At 42.6% G+C, this 23,493-nt stretch overlaps 1 protein-coding gene across 2 annotated transcripts in view; it reads right to left on the reverse strand.

Annotated features, from left to right (window-relative positions):
* Positions 1-11,457: 11,457 nt before the first annotated feature.
* THUMPD2 (THUMP domain containing 2) overlaps positions 11,458-23,493 on the reverse strand; it is a 38,245-nt gene continuing 26,209 nt past the window's right edge. Inside the window, exons 9-10 of one of the 2 annotated variants that reach the window (XM_021697530.1) lie at positions 15,163-15,271; positions 11,458-12,263 (exon numbers count right to left, since the gene is read on the reverse strand). In XM_021697530.1, the coding sequence (XP_021553205.1) occupies positions 11,939-12,263; positions 15,163-15,271 (434 nt within the window). In that variant the 3' untranslated portion in view covers positions 11,458-11,938. The remainder of the gene's footprint in view (positions 12,264-15,162; positions 15,272-23,493) is intronic. The other variant, XM_021697529.1, reaches the window with a different exon arrangement.

The following is a 23,493-nucleotide window of genomic DNA, read 5'->3' on the forward strand; positions in this document are numbered from 1 at the left end:
TGGTAAAGGGGATGGAGAGGGGGAAGAAAGGGACATTATCAAGGATGACAACTAAGCCGTTTTTAGAGTTAGGTTATTTACTAAGGAAACAATAATTCTTGTATCAAAAGAGGATAAGGGGGATGCCTGGATGGCTCAGTCGGTTGAGTGTCTGCCTTCGGCTCAGGTCATGATCGCAGGGTCCTGGGATCGAGCCCCGCATTGGCCTCCCTGCTCAGCAGGGAGCCTGCTTCTCCCTCTCCCACTCCTCCTGTTTGTGCCTTCTCTCTCTCTCTCTCAAATAAATAAATAAAATCTTTAAAAAAAAAACCCAACCAAAACAAAAGGGGATAAGGATTTGAAAGGGGGGAGAGATACTAAGTGTCATGGTATACCCAGTGTCACATAGGATGGTGGTTATCCTTAACTGAGTAGAGCCCAGGACTGAAAAGCTATAGGTAAGAATATGGTCCCCAATGCACCTCCTCCCTGATCCAACTGCCAGCTTCAACCTCTTTAATTTCTAATTGTTCTCCAGAAGCTGTCTATGCCAGATGCACTATTCAGTTTGAGTGTGGATTTTATCAGTTAGTGGTGACGCGAAGATTTCGGTTCAGCCACAAGGGGAATGCATGTAGTGACTGTGAGTTAGTGGAAAAGACAGATGTCACCCACTGGCCTCCTCAGCTCACATCATACCATCAGGTATGGCCATGCTTCCTATCATGTCTTAAGGCTGGCATTGCCAACATTCACAAGTTGCACAGACCACTGCCCCATGATCTGCTCATTTTGGATGACCAAGACTTTGATGATGCCACTGCCTTGAGTGTGGGTTGTGAGGATGGATGAACTGTAGCCTCAGGCTCTTAGGACATGTCCTCCATCTACATAGGACCTTAGAGGTAAATTCCCTCAATATTGGCATAGATGAGGAGTGACATTCTCTGGGAATTCTGGTAAGGACACGGAAGCCTTGCTAGAACAGGTTCATGGAGGACTCACTAGATCTGGACAAGAAGGGTCTGGGACTCCTTCGACTACCTTCCCAGAACACAATAGGTACCTCACAATCACAGCCAGATGTCAAGATCAGGGTGTTTAGTTCTTGAATCATACAATACCTTTTATTTTTAGCCTCATGGCTTTGCCTGTCAGTCAAGTTGGCTGTGATGAGCACATAAATCCTTTAGAAACTTGCCTGAACTGAAATTCACTCAGCAGTGGCTTCAGTGGGCTTCAAACTCATGCCCCACATGACAAACACACCCCATCTCATCACACCGGTTGACACTGTTAAGCATAAGAGCACAAAAAGCCCCAGAAAACTGCAGAGATCATTGAGGTTTGCTCATTTCTACCAAAGCTTGTATTACTTCTGGACTCCACTGGTGCTCAAAAAACCACCTCTCTCTTTCAAGCACTTGATTCCAAAAGGATGATGCTGGAGTCCCATTCCTGTCGGTTCCGAGGGTTCCTACATCCTTGTAAATGTTAGATATAAATAAGAAGTGGAAAAGAAAGCTCTGACTTTCAGAATCCTCTCCAGTTCTGTCACTTGGGCATTGATGAGTTGCTACGTGTAGGACTGACAGCATTTCCTCAGTGCCGGGCCATGCTCTTCATGAACTCTGTCTTGTTTTCTTTTCTTTTCTTTTCTTTTTTTTTTAATTTATTTGACAGAGAGAGACACAGCGAGAGAGGGAACACAAGCAGGGGGAGTGGGAGAGGGAGAAGTAGGCTTCCTGCTGAGCAGGGAGCCGGATGCGGGGCTTGATCCCAGGACCCTGGGATCATGACCTGAGCCGAAGGCAGACGCCTAACGACTGAGCCACCCAGGTGCCCCTCTGTCTTGTTTTCATTGCCTCTATGTTATGGATGAAGAAACTAAGGCTCATAGAGATTAAATAACCTTCCCCTAAGATACTAAGTGGCAGAGCCAAGGTTTGGATTCTGGCCTCCTCACTCCAAAGTCGTGATTCTTTCTACTTTCCCACACAGCATCCATATCCTACCGGAGACCCGGCACAAACACCAGTCCTGCCTCTCTAACCATATTTGAGCTCACCCCCTCCCCAGATTTTATACATCTAGATAGATTAACATTCCCCCATGGTTTTCGTGGTTCCCCTTGGAAGTTACTGCTCTGCAGTTTTTAAAGTTTATTTATTTTTTAGAAATCTCTACATCCAACACGGGGCTTGAACTCACAACCCTGAGATCAAGAGTCACATGCTTTTCTGACTGAGCCAGCCAGGCGCCCCTGCTCTGCAGTTTTTAATCAAGGATCTGCATTTCTAAACCCGAGCACATACTGCCCTTTGAAATTCTGTAAAGAATGCCAGACCTATTTTTATAAGCACAGAACCTCTCCTTACTGATTGACCTTCAGGAGCTCCTGTCCTCTGCAGTAGCCTAAAGGTATGACAGCAATTTTAATTACCTTCCTGGCACTGCCTCCACAGAACATTCTGAGAAATTCCCATGTCAATGGGTCTGCTCAAAGATTAATATTTAAGTGGGTAGATCCTCCTTACTTTGTCCTGTGAAAGCATCCCTGGTGGCTTTTTAAAAATTATTCAGTGAAAGCAAGAGCAATTACTCCAAAAAGAAGGCTAGATAGTCTTGTGGTTAGAGACAGACTAGAAACTCCGAGACCCAGGACTTTTAGTCCTTGTTTCGTGACTATGTAGCTGTGTGCTCCTGAAAGTCAATCATCTCTCCTGGGCCTCCCGAGACATGCGGGAGCTGATGGGTTTTCCTGTAGGCCATGCCGCATGCGTAACAAGCCCATGAAATACTTTGAACACCTCCGCAAACTTTTATATTCTTTTCCAAGTTGAATGTGAACTCATCTTTTGTAATGTGAACTGATTTTAAAAGCACAGCGTGTAAATGACACAAACAATGAAATGAAGCTATCTGACGCCGAGTCAGTATAAGGATATCTTGCCAGCTTCTTAGTACACGTCAAGGAGGGCACGTCATGTCCCGTTTCTCTTTGAGAGGTTGGTCCCTGTGCAGTGACTTCACAATAAAATGTCAAGACAGCCTCGGGAGGTATGTGGAGGCTCTGGCTCTCATCCCTGTCGACAGTAGAGGAAACCTAGCATCTCTCGGCCAGTCTCTGGCAAGGTGTCTAAGTCCGCAGCAAATGAGCTCTGTGGGTTTTGAGGTCCACATATCTGTATAAGTATGTGTATTCCTGCAAACACGTCGATGGGGCACTAGCCTCTCTGCTTTATACGCCTCTGTGGTGATACAGTAAATCGCTATCATACCAACATGTTTCTCAAATAAAATGGACTTGGAAATTGAAATTAAACCAACTGTGAAAGGTAATCTGGGGGACATAACACGAGTGATTAATGCAGTATTGAGTCAAAGGATGAGCCGGGTTCTTAAACAAAGGGTTTTCCAAATAAAGTAACAATTTAAAGAGTGTTCACAGGAGTAGAGAATGGTTTTCAAGAGAATGGGAGCAGAGTAGGAAAGCATGTGGGAGGTGGAGTGAGGTGGGTTGAAGGGCAGAGCCGCGAGAACCACGTGGAGCCACGCCAAGCAGACATGTGGACGCCCTCTTCTCTCAGCCTTGTCAAAAATACCAGTTACTGCAGGGAGCCAGATGAGTGAAGAAAGCAATGGGTTAAGATGGAAGTTAGTGTAATTTCATTATTTTTAAAGCAATCAGCCTGTGGGTCTGTGATACGCCTACATAATCAAGAAGGGTGTCACAGAAAATGTCAAGCTTTTACCTAGGAACGACTGAGCAGCTGGTTCTGCGTTGCATGATTCCATACATCCCGATGTCACAAAGGAAAAAAGGAAAAAAAAAAAATCCTCCTTCAGGGAATAACAGTCAACATTTTTTCTTTTTTTCTTTGTGATATTGGAATGTGTGGATTTGGTTGAAGCAAAGGGGAGCTCGGGTCTAGCATCTGGGAACTTTATGGCTTTGTTCACTTGGTTGGCAGATGACCATGAAAAGTAACCTGCGTGTGGTTATTTGTTTATCAGATCTATATTGAGTGACTAGTGTGTGCCAGAGACTGACTTCGGTGCAGGGGATCATCAGTGAGCAAATCAACAAAGCCACTCCCTTCAGGAGCTGGAGAGACAGACAATAAACAAACATGTCTCTTGTGCTGGAGGAAGGTGCTATGAAGAGAAATCGAGCCGGTGAGAAGAGTGTGTAGGGTGAGGTGTGGCTCATTGAGCTAGGGAGGCCAGGGTTGGCCTCCCTGATAAGGGGACATTGGAGCGGAGATCCTGAACAATGCAGGTGTGGGAGGAAGTGTCCCCGAAGAGGGGACAGGAAGTGTAAAGGCCTGAAATGGGACAAAGCTTTGCATATTGCAGGGTCAGCAAGGAGGGCAGAACGCAAGAGAGCGTTAGAGATGAGGTTAGAAGGCAGATCGGGACGCCAGGTCAAATGAAACGTCATTGGAGGCTTTTGAGCAGGAGAGTCGTATAATCTGAGTTACACAAAAATAAAAACAAAAAACTTCTGGCTCAGTGAATTTATTTTCCTTGGTTTCCATGTCAATATCAAGAGGCCGGTACTGGGCATTTGGGGCATACAGGCAGAACACATGGTTAATATGCCCACTCTTCCAAGATGAACTCAATCTCTAAGAGTGTGGAGGTGTCCAGGTGTCCAGGGCAGAGTCACAAAAGGGCGTCGGAAGTGTGACCATGAAGTGGTAGAAATAATGAGTAAGAGAGAGGGGGATGGCGGGGGGGGGGGGACCTGGAGTAATTGCTCTCCTTTGTTACTCCCCCGAGAAAGCAGTTACTTGCTGAAGGAACTTGATGAAACTGACAATATTAAATGATTATGGCATTCAGATGGCAAAATTATACTTCAAATCTCCTGATTCTCTTGAACATGATAAATTCATGGAATTTAATTGAAAGACAAAGAAAGCTGAGCTCTTGTACCTAGGCATGTTTTCAGTTGTTTCTTTAAACTCCCAACAAATCCATTGCTTGTCACTCAAACATTTTCCTGGACTTCCTTCATCTTTCTGGGTCGAGCTTTTTCAGGGAGTGGTTTCATCCCTCCATTTCCAGAGGTCAGGGATAATCCTCTCTTTCCTACACTCAGACTTCTGGTCGGCGCCCCCCCCCCCCCCCGCCAGCCTCTCTTTCCTGAGACCTGTCAAGGCAGCATTTCGGGCAAGGCCAGTCTACCAAGGAGCATCCCCGGAGCCTGACACAAAGTACTCAGTCAATGCTTGATAGCTCAGTGAATGAAGGAGCAAATGAGTGAGTGAAAGAATAGGAAAATAGAAAAAGCTACACTACATACACTATAGGATATAGTGTTGGTGTAACATGCATAAAAAGACTCACTTGAGATTTCTTAATGACCAGGATTTCTCTGTGAAGACTTTCCATCTCACCTAATTTTAGTCCAAAGGCTTTCCTGCATAGCTCTTTGAACAATCATATTTACCTTATATCCAAGTGAGTGGTTCCTCTTGAAAATTTATATATATTTTTAAAGATTTTATTTATTTATTTGTCAGAGAGAGAGACCACGCACAAGCAGGGGGAGCGGCAGGAAGAGGGAGAAGCAGGCTTCCCGCGGAGCAGGGAGCCCGATGCGGGGCTCGATCCCAGGACCCTGGGATCATGACCTGAGCTGAAGGCAGATGCTTAACTGACTGAGCCACGCAGGCGCCCCAATAGCCTGTTTATGCTCATCTTTTGGACCCCAACTGAAATACCACCTCCTCAGAGAGGTCTTCCCTAACCATACCAACTAAAGTGGCTTAATACATTTTGAATCCCCGATGAGACTTAGCTTTCTAGGTCATAGAGGAAGTAGGTGTCCCCCCTGACAGCTGTCCGTCTCTTGCATGGCTTTCTGAGTGTCCCTTTGATTCACTGTCCTCAGAATCACAAGCATTTATTTGCTCCTCTCTAGCAGGAGCCAGTGCAAATTAGTTCAAGAAATAGTAATCGTTCTTATGTGCCACGCCCTGTACCAAAGGGGGGAAAATACTATCAAATACTCCAACTAGAAGATAACTTCAAAGTTTGGAAAATCCTCAAAAAGCTTTATTGCCTTATGCATTTGATATTAAAGATGCTTTGGGGGTGCCTGGGTGGCTCAGATGGTTAAGCGTCTGCCTTTGGCTCAGGTCATGATCCCAGGGTCCTGGGATCGAGCCCCGCATCCAGCTCCCTGCTTGGCGGGGAGCCTGCTTCTCCCTCTCCCACTCCCCCTGCTTGTGTTCCTGCTCTCACTATCTCTCTCTCTGTCAAATAAATAAATAAAATCTTAAAAAAAAAAAAGATGCTTTAGCAGAACCCGAAACCATGATTTAATTCTTGTGAAATACACTAAGATAATTAGAACCACTGCATCTGATGATCTCTGCCGCTGTCATTCAAGTCACTGAAGAAACACATTTTTCTATCTGTCATTTGCTGCATCTTGGTGACACACACAAATGTGATTTTTCTCTCTGAAAGATGAAAGCAAGGCTTCAGCACAGAGTAAAAAATACCGTATTGTTCAAAATCGTTGAGGCCAAAACATGAAAATTGAGACCTAGAAAATATGGCGAAAGGGAAAATGCAAACCACACGGAAACCCTCCAGTGAGATTGACACAGACAGTACCCGCACATGAGTGTGCTTAAAAACTTAGGTGTGCGGGTTCCCAGGTGCGATCAGCAGTCCACTTCGGGTCGCTTAGAAGAAAAGGAGTTCATTTTAAAATCCATGAAGGTGCTCAAGAGGGCCAGAAAATCTGTCTGGTTGGCCATATAACCGGGAACACCACGCAAACCCTATGACGGGATTGTTGCCACAAGGACCCCCGGCAGCCTCTGCTGGACACCCACTCCGCAGCTTGCACCCCTGACGGTGGACCCTGAATGCTGCCCTCTGTCCCTGCTGACCCTTGAGACCCGACGCTTATTCTGCCACCCTTCCAGAAAGTGGGTTCCATTTTGGTTGCCTGCTTAATTAGAGGTACTACGGTAGCGAGTACCCCTCCCATTCTCACCCATTGGTCTCTTTATTCTGATTTTGGGAGAAAGAGCGCCATCTGTTGGTCACTGGATCACAGCGCACACAGCGTCCTGCAGGGAGGCATCTCAGCCTCTCCAGGAATTCTCACTGCTAGCACAAGGCCTCTTGTTCAGGGGGTGGCGTACATGGTGAGAAAGCCCATGAGCATAGGCCTATGGTCTCACTTCCATCACTGTAACTGAGCTCTGGTGGGAAGCACTGTTGCATGAAATAAACGACCACAGATAAGGTAGTTTGGTAAGTCCATGAAAGGTGCTGCTGGCCTGGAGGATCCAAATCTAGAATGAATAGTTATTCCAGAGAAGCCCAGTCATCGCCCTCTCCACAAGGGAATGGGTCCCCACTATACTTTTCCTTCCGAATGTGTATCATAACAAGTCTCAGGGGTGGTCACTGCTGCTGAAAGTTAATCAGTGGTGGCAGGGGCACGTCCTTCTGGGCCAGTACATTATCTCCCTTCCTGAAACCACAGCCACCTTGTCCATGAGACCACTGAGCAAGGGTGGCTAGGGAAAGGGAAGGCACAGGGCAGGCAAACTTCCACCTGCGTACTTAGAACCTTAGAACAAGAGTTACTACTCTTGACCATTCTGGTGGGACACAAATACTCTCCCATACTGGGCCTTGTTCTGAGATGTCCACCCCAATCCTCTTCCCCTGACCTTCTTTCATGTCACTGGCCACCCTTTCAAACTGGTAGCCTGCCATGACATGGTGAGCATCTACCTCTCAGGCTGTCTCTCCTTCCAGGCGAAGTGGACCATGTGGACTACTCCAAGTTCTGCTCCCTGGGAAATTTCCTTTCCTCATTGTCCCTTGGCCCCAGTGGGGCTGAAAAGCCCCAGCAGTTAAACTCCAGCAGGTGCCAGCAAAACTTGCAGAACCATCTGTAAGCCAGATTGGACTTTTTTTCCTCTTTGGTGAGCTGCTCATCGGGAAATCCCCCATGGGGCCATGGTCTCGGGGGAGGGTAGGAGTGTGGCGGGCGGGAGGCACTTTGCAGGATAAGGTGCTGACTGCTCCTGTAGCTCATGAGGGCCATCAGCTGTGGAGCTCAGTGCTGATATACACCGCTTCCACCTGATGAGAATGTGCTGTTGGCCTGGGCTCATTGACCTTTGGCCTGGTGGATCAAATCACTCTCAGTTCAAGATGGGCAGGTTAGGTCACACAGTCACCTGGTGTCCTGTGGTCAAGCCAAGAGTTCTTTCTAAGAGGAGAATAATTACTTGCACAGGAGAGCTTGGCTTTGCTCCAAAAGCAAAGAGGCTACAGCTATACTTCCCCTATTAGGACTTGCTGCAGGCTCCACACAGCATCCAGATTGCTCACAGACATTCTGAGCACCATGAGATCCCCTGGGTCATAAGGGCAAAAATGCAGAGCTGCTCACAGTGGGCCTGGACAGCTGGAGAATCCTCCCTTGCGTAAGCCTCCATTAAAAGTAAATGAGTCAGAGCAACAAACCCAAAGGTGACATAGATTGCCTTCTGATGCCAAGGAATTCCATCAAGCATCTGTGCCTTTTTCTTAATAGCACTAGTAGTTGCAGTTCCTACAAAGGAATTACTGCTCTTGTTTGGCCATCTTGGTAGGATGGATGTGGGGGGAGCCTGGGGAAGATGGGATCTTGGTCCTCCCATAACAGACACCCTTACTCCGTGGTTTGGTAGCCATTGTGGGGATTCTGCATTTGCTGAGGGCACCGTTCCAGGCCTAGAGTCAGGATCTGGGGAAATTACCACATAATTTGTCACTGAGAAAACTGAAGCAGTCAGAAGAGAACTTGCACAGTCTACCACCACCACATCCGCCCACCCTCCAGCATCTGTTCCCACTTACAGTCTGTTCTACAGTGCGTGTTTCTGTAATAGGCACTCACTCAAATATTATTGCTAGGTCGGGGATGATGTCACTCTAATGTGGAAATTGGGTCGGTTCATAAGTAACTTTTCCCCCCAGCACGTTAATATTTTGTGCCACCAGATAAGAGCAGCTGAATGTGAAGACACTAATGGAATGAGCTCAAGGAGTAATCTGCAGAAAGAATAAGGTAGTTTGCATGAGGCCTTCTTCACTGCATCTTCTTCTTGATTCCTTTGGGCCACAGGTTCTGTCTTGGAAGTCCTGATTGTGTACATAGCAGCCAAATTCTCTCAAGTTACCTTTGCCCTTTCCTTGGAAAGGTGAAATCCTTTATTTACTGATATATAAGTTGACCCCTGAATAACCTGGGTTTGAACTGTGGGGGTCCACTTTCACTTTTTTTTTTTAAGATTATTTATTTGACAGAGAGAGACACAGCGAGAGAGGGAACACAAGCAGGGGGAGTGGGAGAGGGAGAAGCAGGCTTTTTGCGGAGCAGGGAGCCCGATGAGGGGCTTGATCCCAGGACTCTAGGATCATGACCTGAACCGAAGGCAGACGCTTAATGACTGAGCCACCCAGGCGCCCATTTTTTTAAAGATTTATTTATGTACCATGCACAGATGGGGTGGGGAGGGCAGGGGCAGAGGGAGAGGGAGAGAATCTCAAGCCAACTCTGCGTTCAGAGTGGAGCTCGAATCTGGGCTCCATCCCACGACCCTGAGATCATGACCTGAGCTGAAACCAAGGAGACTGTCAGCCTGTCAGGAGTTAAGTTGTTGGGGACTCTGAAGTTATACGTGGGTGTTCGACTGTGTGGGGGTCAGGGCCCCTTCACCCCTGGGTTGTTCAAAGGTTCGACTGTATTTATTGATTAGGAATGTTAACCTGTTCTTTCCAGACTATGTTAATTGGTGTTTTGTTAGTAGGCAATTTCCAAAGTTGGATAGGTTTGGGATGGTCTGGTCGGTATTCCTTCCGTAAATTCTGTTATTTTTAGTGCATGAATTTGAGAATGAAACATTTTCAGGAGCACATTTATCATGTTACTGCAGAAATGCCTGTATGCCGCCTTCCCACTCGTAACCATGGAGAAATTATTCATGCTCTGATCGAACGCTAATTCCCCCACGTGTGGAATGTATTCCAGCCCCCTTTTCAAGGACACTGCTCCAGCAATTATCCTTTTCCTACCTCATGAGTTTTTCGCCTTTCCCGGAGCATTCTCTTCAATATGAAAAACATGCTACTTCTCCCACCTTAAAAAAATATATCATTCTCTTGATTCCATATCCCTCACCAACCTACTAACTCCATTCTTCGCTCTCATCAGGAGTCGTTTGTATTCATTACCTCCAGCTTTTCCCGTATTTTCTCTTAATTCCAATCCAGTGTGGCTTTGCTCCTTCCCCACGCCACCAGAACTCCCATGGTCAAGGTCATTCATGACCTCATTGCTAAATCCAAGGGTCAATGTCTAGTCCAGAGCCTCTGCTCATTTGCCTTCCAGGCAACCACTTGCTTTTCTCCTGCTCCCTTGCAGATTCCTTCCCTTCTCCTGACTTCTTAGTGTGGAGGAACCCAGGCCTCAGCCCTGTTCCTCTTCCTCCTTCTCCTCCATTTAGTCCTTTGGTGATCCCATCCAGTTTCATGGCACCAATATGCTGAAAATCCCCAAATTTATATCTCCAGGGCAGAACTTTGTCTTAAACTTCAGACTCATGTATTCAGTTGCCTACTCAACACCCCCACTGGGATGTATAATGCACATCTCAAAGTCAGCAAGTCTAAAAATGAGCTGCTGCCATCTCACACCCAACCCACCCCCTCCACAGTTTTTCCCCTATCAATTGATGGAAGCACCCTACTCAGGGGAATTGGCCAAGTATCCTAGAGTCTCTCCTGCCTCGTCTCCACCAATCACACCACACGTCAAACACATCTGCAGATCCTCCTGGTTTAAGAAATGAAGTATATTTCAGAATCCGGCTGCCTCTTACCACCTCTGCTGCTACCGCCCTGGGGCAGGCTACCATTTTCTCTTGCCTGGATTATTGCAAAAAGCTTCCAACTGGTCTACTTCCACCTTTGCCTCCCCACACTACAGTCATCACAGTGGTTCTGTAAAATGTATGTTAGATTTCTACTTGTTCAAACCTGTCTGGTAGTTTTAAGTCAGAGCCAGTCTCCTAGTGATCTTTAAGGCCCTGTTTGGTCTAACCTGCTACTGCCACACCTGCCACTGACTTGCTCTTCAAGCTGTCCTCCCCCCTCACTCACTCTGCTCCAGCCCGATTTCCTCTCTGCTGATCCTCAGATACATCAGGCATGCTCTTGCCTTACGGCCTTTGCAACTGGCTATTCCATGTGCCTGGAACACTGTTCCATGTCCTTTAAATATTTGCTCCAATCTCCCATTCTTAATGAGGCTTGACCTATTAATGCTTTTATAAAAAAGAGCAAACTGTATTTTCCATCATGTTGGGGGATACTGGCTGGATTCACATTGTTATTATTCCCATTAATGTTTTATATAACTTGGGACATATAAAAGGTATTGCAAATAAAAATTATTTTTATTCCAATGGAGAAGAAAATTACACGTTTAAAAAATCAAGTTTAATATTAAAAGAAGTAACACATAAAAGTTTCTACAGTTAGAAAAATGTGACCGTGAAAACATCACTAACCTTGTGATGACTGCCATATACTTTATGTGAACCCCTGAAAACCTCTATTCCAAGTTGCAGCTTCTGCTCAGAAATAGTGCAGGCAGGGCAGAACTTTTCACCTTCCGACAGAATACGAAGTTTAAGGGTCCTTTGGTATAAATGTTCATTCACTGGTCTTGGTCGGCAACTTTTAGCTCTTTAGGGTATAAAGCTGAACTCTACTCAGAACCTGCGTCCAGCTGCCACGCCTCCTGTCCTCAGGGGAGTCTGTTTCCTTGGGACTCTGGGGCCCTATCAGGGTCCCAAGACAACCGCCTTCCCTGCTGTGCAGCTGCCCTGGGACGACTTGACCCTGGCTTACACCCGCAAGCCTGCTAGAGTCCCAAAGAGTGCGACTTCCTGTATTTGTATATGAACGCATCTGTCCTTCCAAGGCTAACTTGGTAGCATTCCATCGGCACTAAAGAGCCAAACGGTGGCATTTTGTCTAAGCCCCCCTGGCTAATGGCTTCGGATGAAGATGACACTGTGTCTGATAGGTCAGTCTTCTCTCCAGGATTCAAGCACTTCTCGATTCCAGGTTCATCTGTGTGGCTGCCCTTGGAATTCAAAGGGATACCGCTCTGTTCACAATCTTGGAGGCGCTTGTGGTGATCTTCGCTGAGCAACAACACAATGGTTCCACCAACGTGGAGCACTCTTGACAAAAAATGGTAATTGGAATGAGTATTTCTTTCTTTTTAGACAACAAACAATCCCACTTTATTTTAAATATTTGGTGTTTTTAATTTGAAATTTAATTTTATCTATTTAAACACAAGGATTTTGATAATTAGGTAGTATCTTCCATAATGCATATTCATTATAGTAATTACAGAATCACTAGCACAAATCTGCTTTAATTATCTATTTTTACTCTACTTAAAAGGCAAGCCTCAAAGTAATTCATAGTCACATTCTAATAAGTACAAAGGAAAAGGCAAATGAAAGAATCCTAAAGAATCAGCATATATTAGAGGTAGTAGGCTGTTGGCAGAAGAAAATAACCAGAAAGAGCGAGGACATGCACAAGGGAAGGACAACAGGGAAGACCCTGAGATGCAATCACTTGAGCAAATTTGCAGAGCACGTCTATGTGGAGAAAGTGACCAACACCACAGTCCGGGGAGTTGCTAAACAGATTACTGACAGTGGGAGAGAGGCCAGTAGAGAGTTAAGGAGGGTGGCAAATGCTCCAGGCAAGTCCGAGGTGCCCCAGGAGCACATTAGGTGGGTCCCAAACCTGCGCTGTGCGTTAAGGACAAGCAGGAGCGAGGCAGGCCAAGTGACAGAGAGGGACTGGAGCAAGGCAGGCAGCTGGAGGCAGAAAAGCAGCAGACAGGAAGACTCCAGGAGGGGGAGGCACTGAAAGAACTTCAGCAGGAGGGTGAATGAGAGGGGGTGGGAGGAGGAGGGAGGGAGAGAGCCTGTTGGAATGTGCAGAGGGACCGAAGGAACAGGGCGGGGTGAATTCCAATTCACAGTTGGATATAAAGCCTGGAGGCAAGGAGAAGACCAGGGCTCGAGGGAGAGATTTTCAATAGTACACAGCAGATAAAGCCATGATGATGGAGGACATCATGGATCATGGGGGGGGGTGGGGGGGAGCTGGCGGTGGCAGTACCAAGTGAGAAGAGAAAAAGGGCCAAGGACTTCACGTTTAAGGGAGGAGAGAGTAGGAAGGGTCCATAATCCTACGAGAAAGTCTGGACAACAGTGATGGCATGGAAGCCAAAGGTGCACACTTTCCAGAAGGGAATGGTCTCAACAGTGTCTAATGCGGCAGGACTAACAAGTGGCTAGGATTACGAGAAGTCATTAGTGAACCTGGGCACAGCAATCTTGGTTGAGGGCAGGAGCAAATGCTGGTCTGCCAGAACTGAAGGGGGACTGGAAGGTGAGGAAGCAGAGATGTCAAGTGTAGACTATTCTTTCAATAAGTTTGGCTGTCTAGGTAGGGAAACAGGTGACAGCTTGAAGGCCAGGAGTTACAGGGAATTTCCCCCACACCCGACAAAGATGTCAGGAGCTCAAGTAGATTTCCCTCATCTAAACAGTCAGTGAATCAAGACAAGTTTGTCTCCAAACTACACTGTATTATGCTACACTGCCTATATAAAACCTCAAACTATGTAAAAAGTAAAAAATCAAACTACAAAGGCTGTGAGCAGGTGTCAGGGAGGCATGGTCATAGAAGTTCCTTCTGTCCAAATACATACACGCATCCTACTGAGGCCTTCAGATTAGGGGGGAAATCTTGAATACTTTCTGGAAAGTTCCAGGCTAAATGTAAGTCATTGCTCACACATATTAGTATTTCCCCATGAGCTGGCTTCAGAGTATGGCTGGTGCATTACCTAGTTAGGCACAAAGGCTGTGGTTATTAACTCTGGCTGCACAACAGACTCAGCCCGGGAGTGGTTAAGAAATACACTCACATTCTACTCCAGACCAGTTAAACTGGAGCCTCAGTGGGGAGGGGTGGAGAATGAGTGTCAGAGTTTTTCAAAAGCTCGTGAAATGGTTTTAATATGAAGTCAGGGTTGCAAAATCTGCTTGAGGGGAACATGGACAGGAGCTGAGGAAATGTCTGAATTATAGGTGTTGCCCAGAAAGAGAGACCTCACGTAATATGTCAAGGGTTAGGTAACTGTGCAGCAGAGGAGGTTGCTTAGAAATAAGATAATCCAAACAGAAGTGTGGCGCACCCAATTCACACAATGGAGCTGAGATGGCTCTTAGTTGGACTTAGACTTCATGTCAAGCTTTAATTTTTCTTACGGAATGTCAGCCTTGACACTGAATTTTCTCCACCCAAAACCCATGGCTCATTTTTTCTATTGGTGACATTATTTATATACAGGCTCTCGAACATCTATGTTGTCTTGCTCTATTAAATGTCCAACTGAGACAATTTCATGAACTGACCTCTCAGTCATATCTTGTTATTCCTCCATGTGTTCTAGGTTCTCTCCTTTCTCCACTTCAATGATCAGAAAACAGGCCTCACTGTTTGAACTCCTCAAAGAAATACTTTCACTGAATTAGATTCCCTGAGGCCAACCTTAGAAACCATGACATGAATAAACACTTCTGCATCTTCATTCTACAATCAGCAGTGTTGTAACCTCTCTATGTTACTGAATGTTCCTTATGTGAACTGTTGTATGGTTTAGTAGCTGGGATCTTGAGAAAGTTCATCTTTCTGGGTCCCAGTTTCTCATCTGTAAAGTGTGGGGGATTAACACACAGGAGGCAGGGTTTTTGTGAGGCTTAGAAGTAAATACGTAAATTACTTACCTCAGTGAGTAAAATACACGTCACTGTTTCAGATGCTCAAATTTCAGGCAATAATGACAAATTAGTATTTTTTTCAGAATAAAACTTGTTAATAGTGTAAGATGATATTAAGCTTCTGATTTGAAACCTTAGAAAATTAAACTACAAAAGCTTTGGGGGGAATTAATAAGATCAATCAAATCTTAACTGAAGAACTAGGATATATTTTGGTTAAATGCCCCCTAACTCAAAAATTATAAAAATAAACTCAACAACTTACCTCTCCATTTCCTGTAGAATGTTTTTGATGTCCTTCCCTAACTTAAACTTTTTCCCAAATGGAATGTCAGAAATAATAATATCAACACTCTCTGAGGGCAGTGGCAATTCTGAAATACAGAAACCAGAGAATCTGGTTACATTAAGTTCAAATATTTACAACCTAAATAAGAGAAAATTGAAGTACGTAGAATTATTTTTGCATATTAAATAAAATTTAGGGTTGCTAACATTGTTTCCAAGAAATTATAAGTTTCCAAAAGGCTTCTCACTAAAAAGTAAATGGTAAAGTTATTATATTCTGTTCTTTGAAAATTGGTTTTTCTGTTATGATAAAATGACGTAAATTAAGCAGAATCTTAAATTAATCAGAAAATTGAATTCTCTAAACATATTACATGACTAGAAAGTTGCCAGATCCAAGAAGAAATACATTAAATTGTCTACAAGAACCTTCTACAAATGACATTCTATAACTTTCATTTCTCTCCTCATAGTTACATATACAATTTTGCATGTGTAGATCTATTTGCTTTTAAGGGAGATGATCTTAGCTTTCACTGAAATTTTAAAGGAGACCCAAAAGGTTAGGAACATCTAGTTCTAAGATCAGAGAAAAGGCTAAACAAATCAACAAAATGAATATTATCCTAACAAAATTAAATATAGTGTTTGATTACTAAATCTAAATTTTTTTTCTCATGTTTACATTCCTCAGAAATTAGATTATCAGAAGGTAGTACACATAATCTTAACTTCCACATTTTCTGAATATACTTTTCATTTTTTACTTATTTTACTTGCCACCCATCATGTAAATTAGATATTAATAAGGTAGATGTCCCAATTTTCTTTTTTTTTTTAAGATTTTATTTATTTGTCAGAGAGAGAATGAGCGAGCAAGAGAGCACAAGCAGGGGGAGGAGGAGAGGCAGAGGTAGAAGCAGATTCCCCACTGAGCCGGGAGCCGGATGTGGGACTCGATCCCAGGACCCTGAGATCATGACCTGAGCCAAAGGCAGATGCTTAACCGCCTGAGCCACCCAGGCATCCCCATTATTAATAAGGTAGATGTCCCAATTTACATTTTGAATAGCATCTAATTCTGTAAAAATATAATAAAATTTAAATAATCTTTACTATTTTGAATAACATATAAATTTTTGTTGGCTGGAAATTTAAGAACAAAACAAAAAGTCCCATTACCTGGGAAAGTCTAATGAACACTTGATAATCTCACCTAGTTCTAACCCTTGCTTGAGATTAGTAGAAGAAAGAATAGGTTGTTAGAAAAAGTTTCAGGATAATATTCTTTCAAAGCCAGGCAGGAATTCTTTTTTTTTTTTCCAAGTCATATATTTTTTAAAAGATTTATCTATTTATTTTAGAGAGCGGGGTTGTGGGGGGGGGGGGCGGGAGAGCACAGCAGGAGAGGGAGAGAGAATCTCAAGCGGACTCCGTGCTGAGTACGGAGCCCGATGCGGGACTTGATCTCATGACCCTGAGATCATGACCTGAGCCGAAACGAAGAGTTGGTTGCTCAACTGACTGCACCATCCAGGTGCCCCCAAGTCATACTTAAACTTCATGCATTTAGTTTTAGGATGTCGATATAGCACATGTACATTTAAATACTGTTTCTATATTTTTTGCAGAACTACTCAAGGCAATGTACAGTGAAGGCCATCAGGGTTATCGGATGTTTTATACATGAGAAACCACAACAGTTTACTCCTGAGTTTGAGCCCACGTCTTTCTTTTGTGCATTCACACACACACACACACACACACACACACACACAATTAGCTGCCCAATTTGTTCAGGTTTGGTTAACATTTTTTTTCTTGTCAGTCTCTATTTTTATTTGCAACTTTCCTACTCTGTATTATATAATTTGCTAAACTGCTTTAAATAATTTTAGAAGGTGAAGGAACTTAACAGAATAGTTCTTTCTAAAAGTTCTAGAACTAAGCACTGCTATCGTCCAGTAGAACATAAAATAAGCTTTTGTGGATGTGTATGAGAGTACAGGCAGGCCCTGGTATCAGACAGCTTGCATTTGGCTCTGCCACTAACTAGAGGACTTTGGGAAATTACTGTGTTAGTTTCCTCGTCTGTAAAGTGGTAAGAGTACCTATCTCCGAAGTTTACAAGTGAGGTCATTTATGGAAAGCATTTAGAACGGTGCCTGGCACAGAGTGAGCACTCGATAACGGTTAGGTCTTGTTGTGGTTAGTATGTACAATGTCTTCTCTGGGTGTACAGGCGGGTGACAGCGGGGGAGATCAGTGGGCCGGAATCCTTCAAAGCAGCTCTGAGGGACACAGCACGTCCTTCCCCCCACTCCTCAAAGGCCATGCGGGGCAAGGGCTTCCAGACGGGCCTCTTTCCTACTCCTTTCCTCCTGCAGTGGTTCTCAGGGCCTCAGTATCTTCCGCGCAGCGTCATCAGGGGCTACCATCAGCAGCAGTGTCTCCTAGGAAGTACAAATGCAAATCCTCTCCCACTTCATCCCAAACCTACTATCTAGTGTGTTTCAGAATCAAAGGAAGGGCTGGTGACACACAGGCTATTGGCCCCACCTCCAGGGTTTCTGGTGAGGAAACTCCTGAAATCATGAGCACCCGACCCATGATTTTCAACACAGTAAAATCTTTTAAATTATTAAATGCTTTTGAACTGCCTGCGAACAAAGAGTTTGCCTGTAACTAAGGAGATAAAATTCTGAAATAGAAACATAGCTCAAAACAAATATGTAAAAATCATCTCTTTTTTACAACTCAGCAGGATGATTCAAGAAGATGAAAAAAATTGAACATACTGGTGTGTCTTGAACAAAAGAGCTGCTCTATTTCTCCTTCCTTCCAGGAGAAAAATGGGTAAGAACTGCTTAAAACTCAGGATTATGGCCCTAATATATTTTATTCCAATACGTTTTAAAAGCCTTCAAGATACCCTTTTGTGCATATATTTAGACAAATGACTAAATAAATTGAGGTCTTCTACAAAATTGGGCACACCCTTCTATTTTCTTTCCTCATACTTCTTACCGTTTGAACATTCTTTCCACTGTCTGGATTTATCACATTCGTGTTCTGTCCTGTATCTGTAATTCTCATACTTGTTTAAAATCAGTTGTATATTCAAGTTGATTCAGTCCTCATGACCAATCACTTTGTCTTGCTTTCTCTATTCTTCAGTTGATTTATCTCTTAGATGTTTGCATTTTATTAAAATTTTCCCCTAAAGGATTTATTAGTGAAATGATGCCTGAACTTTTTGTTTTTAAAGATTTTATTTATTTTATTTTGAGAGAGAGAGTCAGAGAGCACGTTTGTGAGCCGGGGGGGGGGGGGAGGGGGGGGGGGGGGGGGGGGGGGAGGGAGAGAATCTTAAGTAGACTCTGTGTTGATCTCACCATCCTGAGATCATGACCTGAGCTGAAACTAAGAGTCGGACTCTTAACTGGCTGAGGCACCCAGGCACCCCGCCTGAACTTTTTTATATTTGAAAATGTCTTTGTACTAAAATGACATCTTGGATGGGCATATTTTTGGGGCCACACTTGGTGTCAATAACCTTAAGAGCCACTATTCTATTGACTATACTGCTCTGTAACTTCCTGTTTCTTTCCATTGTGGCCAGATTTTGATGTTTATTGCATATAGATTATGCCCTTTCTTTGATTGCTGCTGCTGATTTTTTTTTCCTTCTATTTTTTACTATTCCTTTTCTTATTTCAATAAGTGCAGGAGAATACAAATCCTTCAATAAAGTTTCACTCTGTCATCTTAATCCAGAAGCTCATAATTAGTCTTAAATATGCAAAATGTAGTTTGGCATCTGGAACTGGTGACCTTTTAATTTATAGTCCAGGGGCGCCTGGGTGGCTCAGTTGGTTAAGCGACTGCCTTCAACTCAGGTCATGATCCTGGAGTCCCAGGATCGAGTCCCGCATCGGGCTCCCTGCTCGACAGGGAGTCTGCTTCTCCCTCTGACCTTCCTCGCTCTCTGTCTCAAATAAATAAATAAAATCTTTAAAAAAAAAAAAAAAAAAAAAAAAAAATTTATAGTCCAAATAGGAACATTTTCAAGAACAAGATGATTAGAAATAAGATTACATACTTTTTGAAATATTTATTGTCTGACAAATTGGTTATTACAGGGGACCGAAAAATAATATCTGGGCACACTGAAATAAAAAATCCCACAAACTTTTAAGATATTATTTTAACATTAAAATTAACAAGTAAAATGATTTTTTGTGGTCTGTATTCTTATACTGATTAGTTTCTTAGATGTATCAGTCTCGTGCTCCCTTCGGCAGCACATATACTAAAATTGGAACGATATATCAGTCTCTAATCCTATGTCATTACATTTTTCTGAAGAATGCAGTATTTTTTAAATAGGAACTTCAAATTTTTTCATAAAATTGCCTGTAATACTCTTCAAAGTTTCACTTTTATGGTTAATAAACTTCTCTGTAGACTCTAATATTTTTATTTGAGAAAATACTTTCTTTACAGGTTCTGAAGTAACAGTAGAGCTCAGAGCAAATTCTGCTAACTGGAGGATACTCTCAATTCTATTTCTTTCATAAGGAGAGTGTAAATATTTCAGCCCTCCATTTAGAGTGTCTCCATTTAGAGTGCCTTTGACAAACATTTTCACAACACAAAGCTCAAATAAATTGTCTCTACTGTTCTTTTAATTGGTTTACCACGTGTAGAGGCTGCAGAATCTAAGCTCTTCTCAATTTGATTCCATTCCATTCTAGAATATACATTTATCCAATTAAAGAAAGCCATTAGAAGATTCTTCCTTTAAGATATCCAAGGTGTATTTATAGAATTTCAGAATTAAATGTTGTGCATTATGGAGCTCTCGGTTTTAATGTGTTCATTTCTTCCTTGGTGTTTTTAGGGATTTTAATGTCTTTAATGTTTTTCATAACTGCAATTCATCAAAAATTGCAAAAACTTAAGTTTTGGGGCAATACATTTGTTAAATTCTCTGATTACAGATTTCCAATGGATTTTTTGAAAAATGCAGCCACAATAAGCCTATTGGTTTATTTAAAAAAACTTTTGTAGACAATTGTAGAATACTTTGGCCAATCCACAAAGCCATTCTTTGAAGGCTTAAATATTTTTAAACCCATCTGATGATGGGCAAGGAAATAAAATGTGTTCTGTTATGTTGAAGCTTATTAATTTTTTTTTTTGGCAACCATCTTCATCACAAATAGTTTGCTGGTCAGTTACTCAATATATATTTAAAAAAATGTTTCTTGGAAAGTTTATTATTTTGATAACTTAAGTTTCTATTTCATTTATAGAATATCAGAGCTTGTTTGAAGATAATTATGAATTATGTGGGTACCATGCCTAATTCCACATACATTTCTGCTTCATAGATATCGTTAGTAGAATATTACCAGTAAATACTGCATAAACAGACACACATGAAGTTCTGAGCTCAATTTACAGTAGCACTCACAATTATGAAAGATGTTATCTTTGACAGAAAAAACTTCCTAAATTTCTAAGAACTGGGAAAAAGACAAGCAAAACCACCATTGGAAGATAAAATGCATTTTCTTTTTGAAGCTTCTGATAACACTGATGCAAAACTGGCAAAATTTAACTGTCTGCAAAGGTCTACTAATGGAACCAACAATTTAATAGCTGTAGCTTCATTTTGTTTACATACATAAGAAAACTTGGAATTGAAACTGAGCAAAATTAATTTAGAATAGTCATTTGATCTAAATGAAAAGTCATGCTTCACAGAATGAGAGTTAAATACATTTTCTTTTTTTTTTTTTAAAGATTTTATTTATTTATTTGAGAGAGAGAGAATGAGAGACAGAGAGCATGAGAGGGAGGAGGGTCAGAGGGAGAAGCAGACTCCCTGCTGAGCAGGGAGCCTGATGCGGGACTTGATCCCGGGACTCCAGGATCATGACCTGAGCCAAAGGCAATCGTTTAACCAACTGAGCCACCCAGGTGCCCCTAAATACATTTTCTTTAGCTGCATTTGATAAATAGCTGTCTTTGGGCTCAGTCTCCTTAAAATAACTATTATGTTTTGAAGTAAATGCTAGATGCTCCTATAAACAGATCTGTTTCATTTGATCAGTGATATCACCAGGGCCCTCACAGTGGATGATAAATGTCAACAAACATTTTACTTAAGTAATGTGTTCATCAGCTTTCTTGAGAAATGGAAACTCTGTATTAACTTTCTCATTAAACATGTGCTTTAAAAAACTTATTATTGCTGAGTTTGTTACAGAATACAAGTGTTACCAAATAATTAAAAAGGATTAGTACCATACAACAAACTATAAAGCCATTATACCCAAAAACACTCAACTCTCTGTGGTAAGCTTCTTATTCCCTATTTCCACATACTCCACATACACCTAACCCATCACTTCCCACATTTCCTCTTGATTCCCCAAATGGGCAGCTTGGCAGCTTCATGAGTCTTGCATAATATGGCATGGGCCACAAGACATGTGGCTGGAACACCAGGGCCCAGGCCAGCAAGGGCAGGATAGATACTGGAGAAAAACCCACACTGATATGAAAGAAAATGCAACCACCACATTATGGGCAGCTTCTGGGTGTACTGAAAAAAGCATGCTTTACTCCTACAAGGGCTGAAATGAATGACACCTGAGAACAAAGCACAGCTGTTAACAATAAGCTTGTTATAAACTCTCACCGAAGTAATGTGTGACAGACTATAAAATGTCTAATTGGAAGTGAAAACATTCCTTTTTTCACCTGTCAACAATTTTGTCATTTTAATTAACTTATACATGTGTTTCTTTTGCTCCAATCTGTATATATTACAGCTCTCTGTCTTATCCTAGGAATGTATATATATCTGTGGATTAACAAAAAACAAAGCCTAACCAATGACTAATTAGTTCCTAAGATAGCCTGTAACATAATACTCGTCTGGTTCCAAACTTTCGTGATAATTAAAACTTAGGAATAAACACAAGCAATTTCCCCATATTAAAGGATCATCTCTTTTTATACCAGTAGAAAGTTACAAAGTAAACCTTACTAAAAAAAGTAGAAAAAATACAGTCATTAAAGCACACAAAGAGAACAAAGACCGTGATTCTGCAGAAACAAATCACGATGGGAGTATTACTAAATTCCTAGACATATCCATGTTTACAGAGGTCTTCAACCGTGCTGTGTGTTAGGCAATGTACTCAATGTGCTTATGTGATAAATCTCCACCACAGGCTCTATGAAGTAGGGATTATCTTCATACTGTAGACGACAAAATACAGAGGTCCAGGATTTTGCTGAAGGCCACACACTGGAGAAACAATGGTGGAGTCAGGATTTATACTCGGTCTGTTTGACCCTGAAGTCTCTGCGTGCTCTTACTATAGTAAAAAAGGCGTGAGATCCTCACACCTGTCAATGTTGAACAAGGGACTGATTCATGGGTCTCAACATTCTAAATTGTGTTTATGATTAAAGCTTTTAAAGGTGAAACCGAATTAGTGAAGAAAATAAACACTTGGCTCTAGCTACAATGTCCACCTCTAAAGTAAAGATGTGTAATGAAGGGCTAATTATTAGACAGTTGATACTGGGCCCTATGTACACAAGATATATATGGTTCCCTCTAGGCTGAAATTTAATGTTAAAAGGTTAGGATGATGAAATAATTTAAAATAGATGGTTTATTCTTTCCTCCAGAAAGTTACTCTGAGAACAATTCATAAAAGAACAATCTACAAATGACATGTGAAAAATGTTTCATCTCACTAGTAACTGAGGAAAAGTTTGAAAAATGTATCAAATTTCTAGTTTTCCAGACTGCAATCCTGCAGTAAGATGATACTATCTAGTCTCAACAATGGTTTAGGGAAACGTGCCCTGCTGACTGCCGCTGGTCTGGGGTAAGCTAGCACAACTGTGATTCTCAAGTGCTCTCCTCACCCCCAGGCCTCTTTCCCTTCTCTAGCTGTACTCATTTCCTAGGTGATCTGGATTTAAATGTTACCTACTCGACGATGCCTCACCTCGCCCCTACACTCCAGATTTGGGTATGGGGCTCCTAACTTGCCACCTTCTCCACTTTGTGCCTAATGATCACATGGAACTTAACAGGCCCCAGAACTCCAACTTGCTCCCCAGCAGTTTTCCCGACTCAGTGAATGGCAACCCCACCCTCCAGCTGCTCAAGCCAGGAAGTTGAGTCATTCTTGGTCTTTTTCTCACATGCCACATTCAACCCAACAACAAATCCTGCTCGTTCTACCTTCAAAAATTAAGTATCTGACCTCTC

Source organism: Neomonachus schauinslandi, chromosome 10, assembly GCF_002201575.2.
Source record: "Neomonachus schauinslandi chromosome 10, ASM220157v2, whole genome shotgun sequence".
Lineage (NCBI taxonomy): Eukaryota > Metazoa > Chordata > Mammalia > Carnivora > Phocidae > Neomonachus > Neomonachus schauinslandi.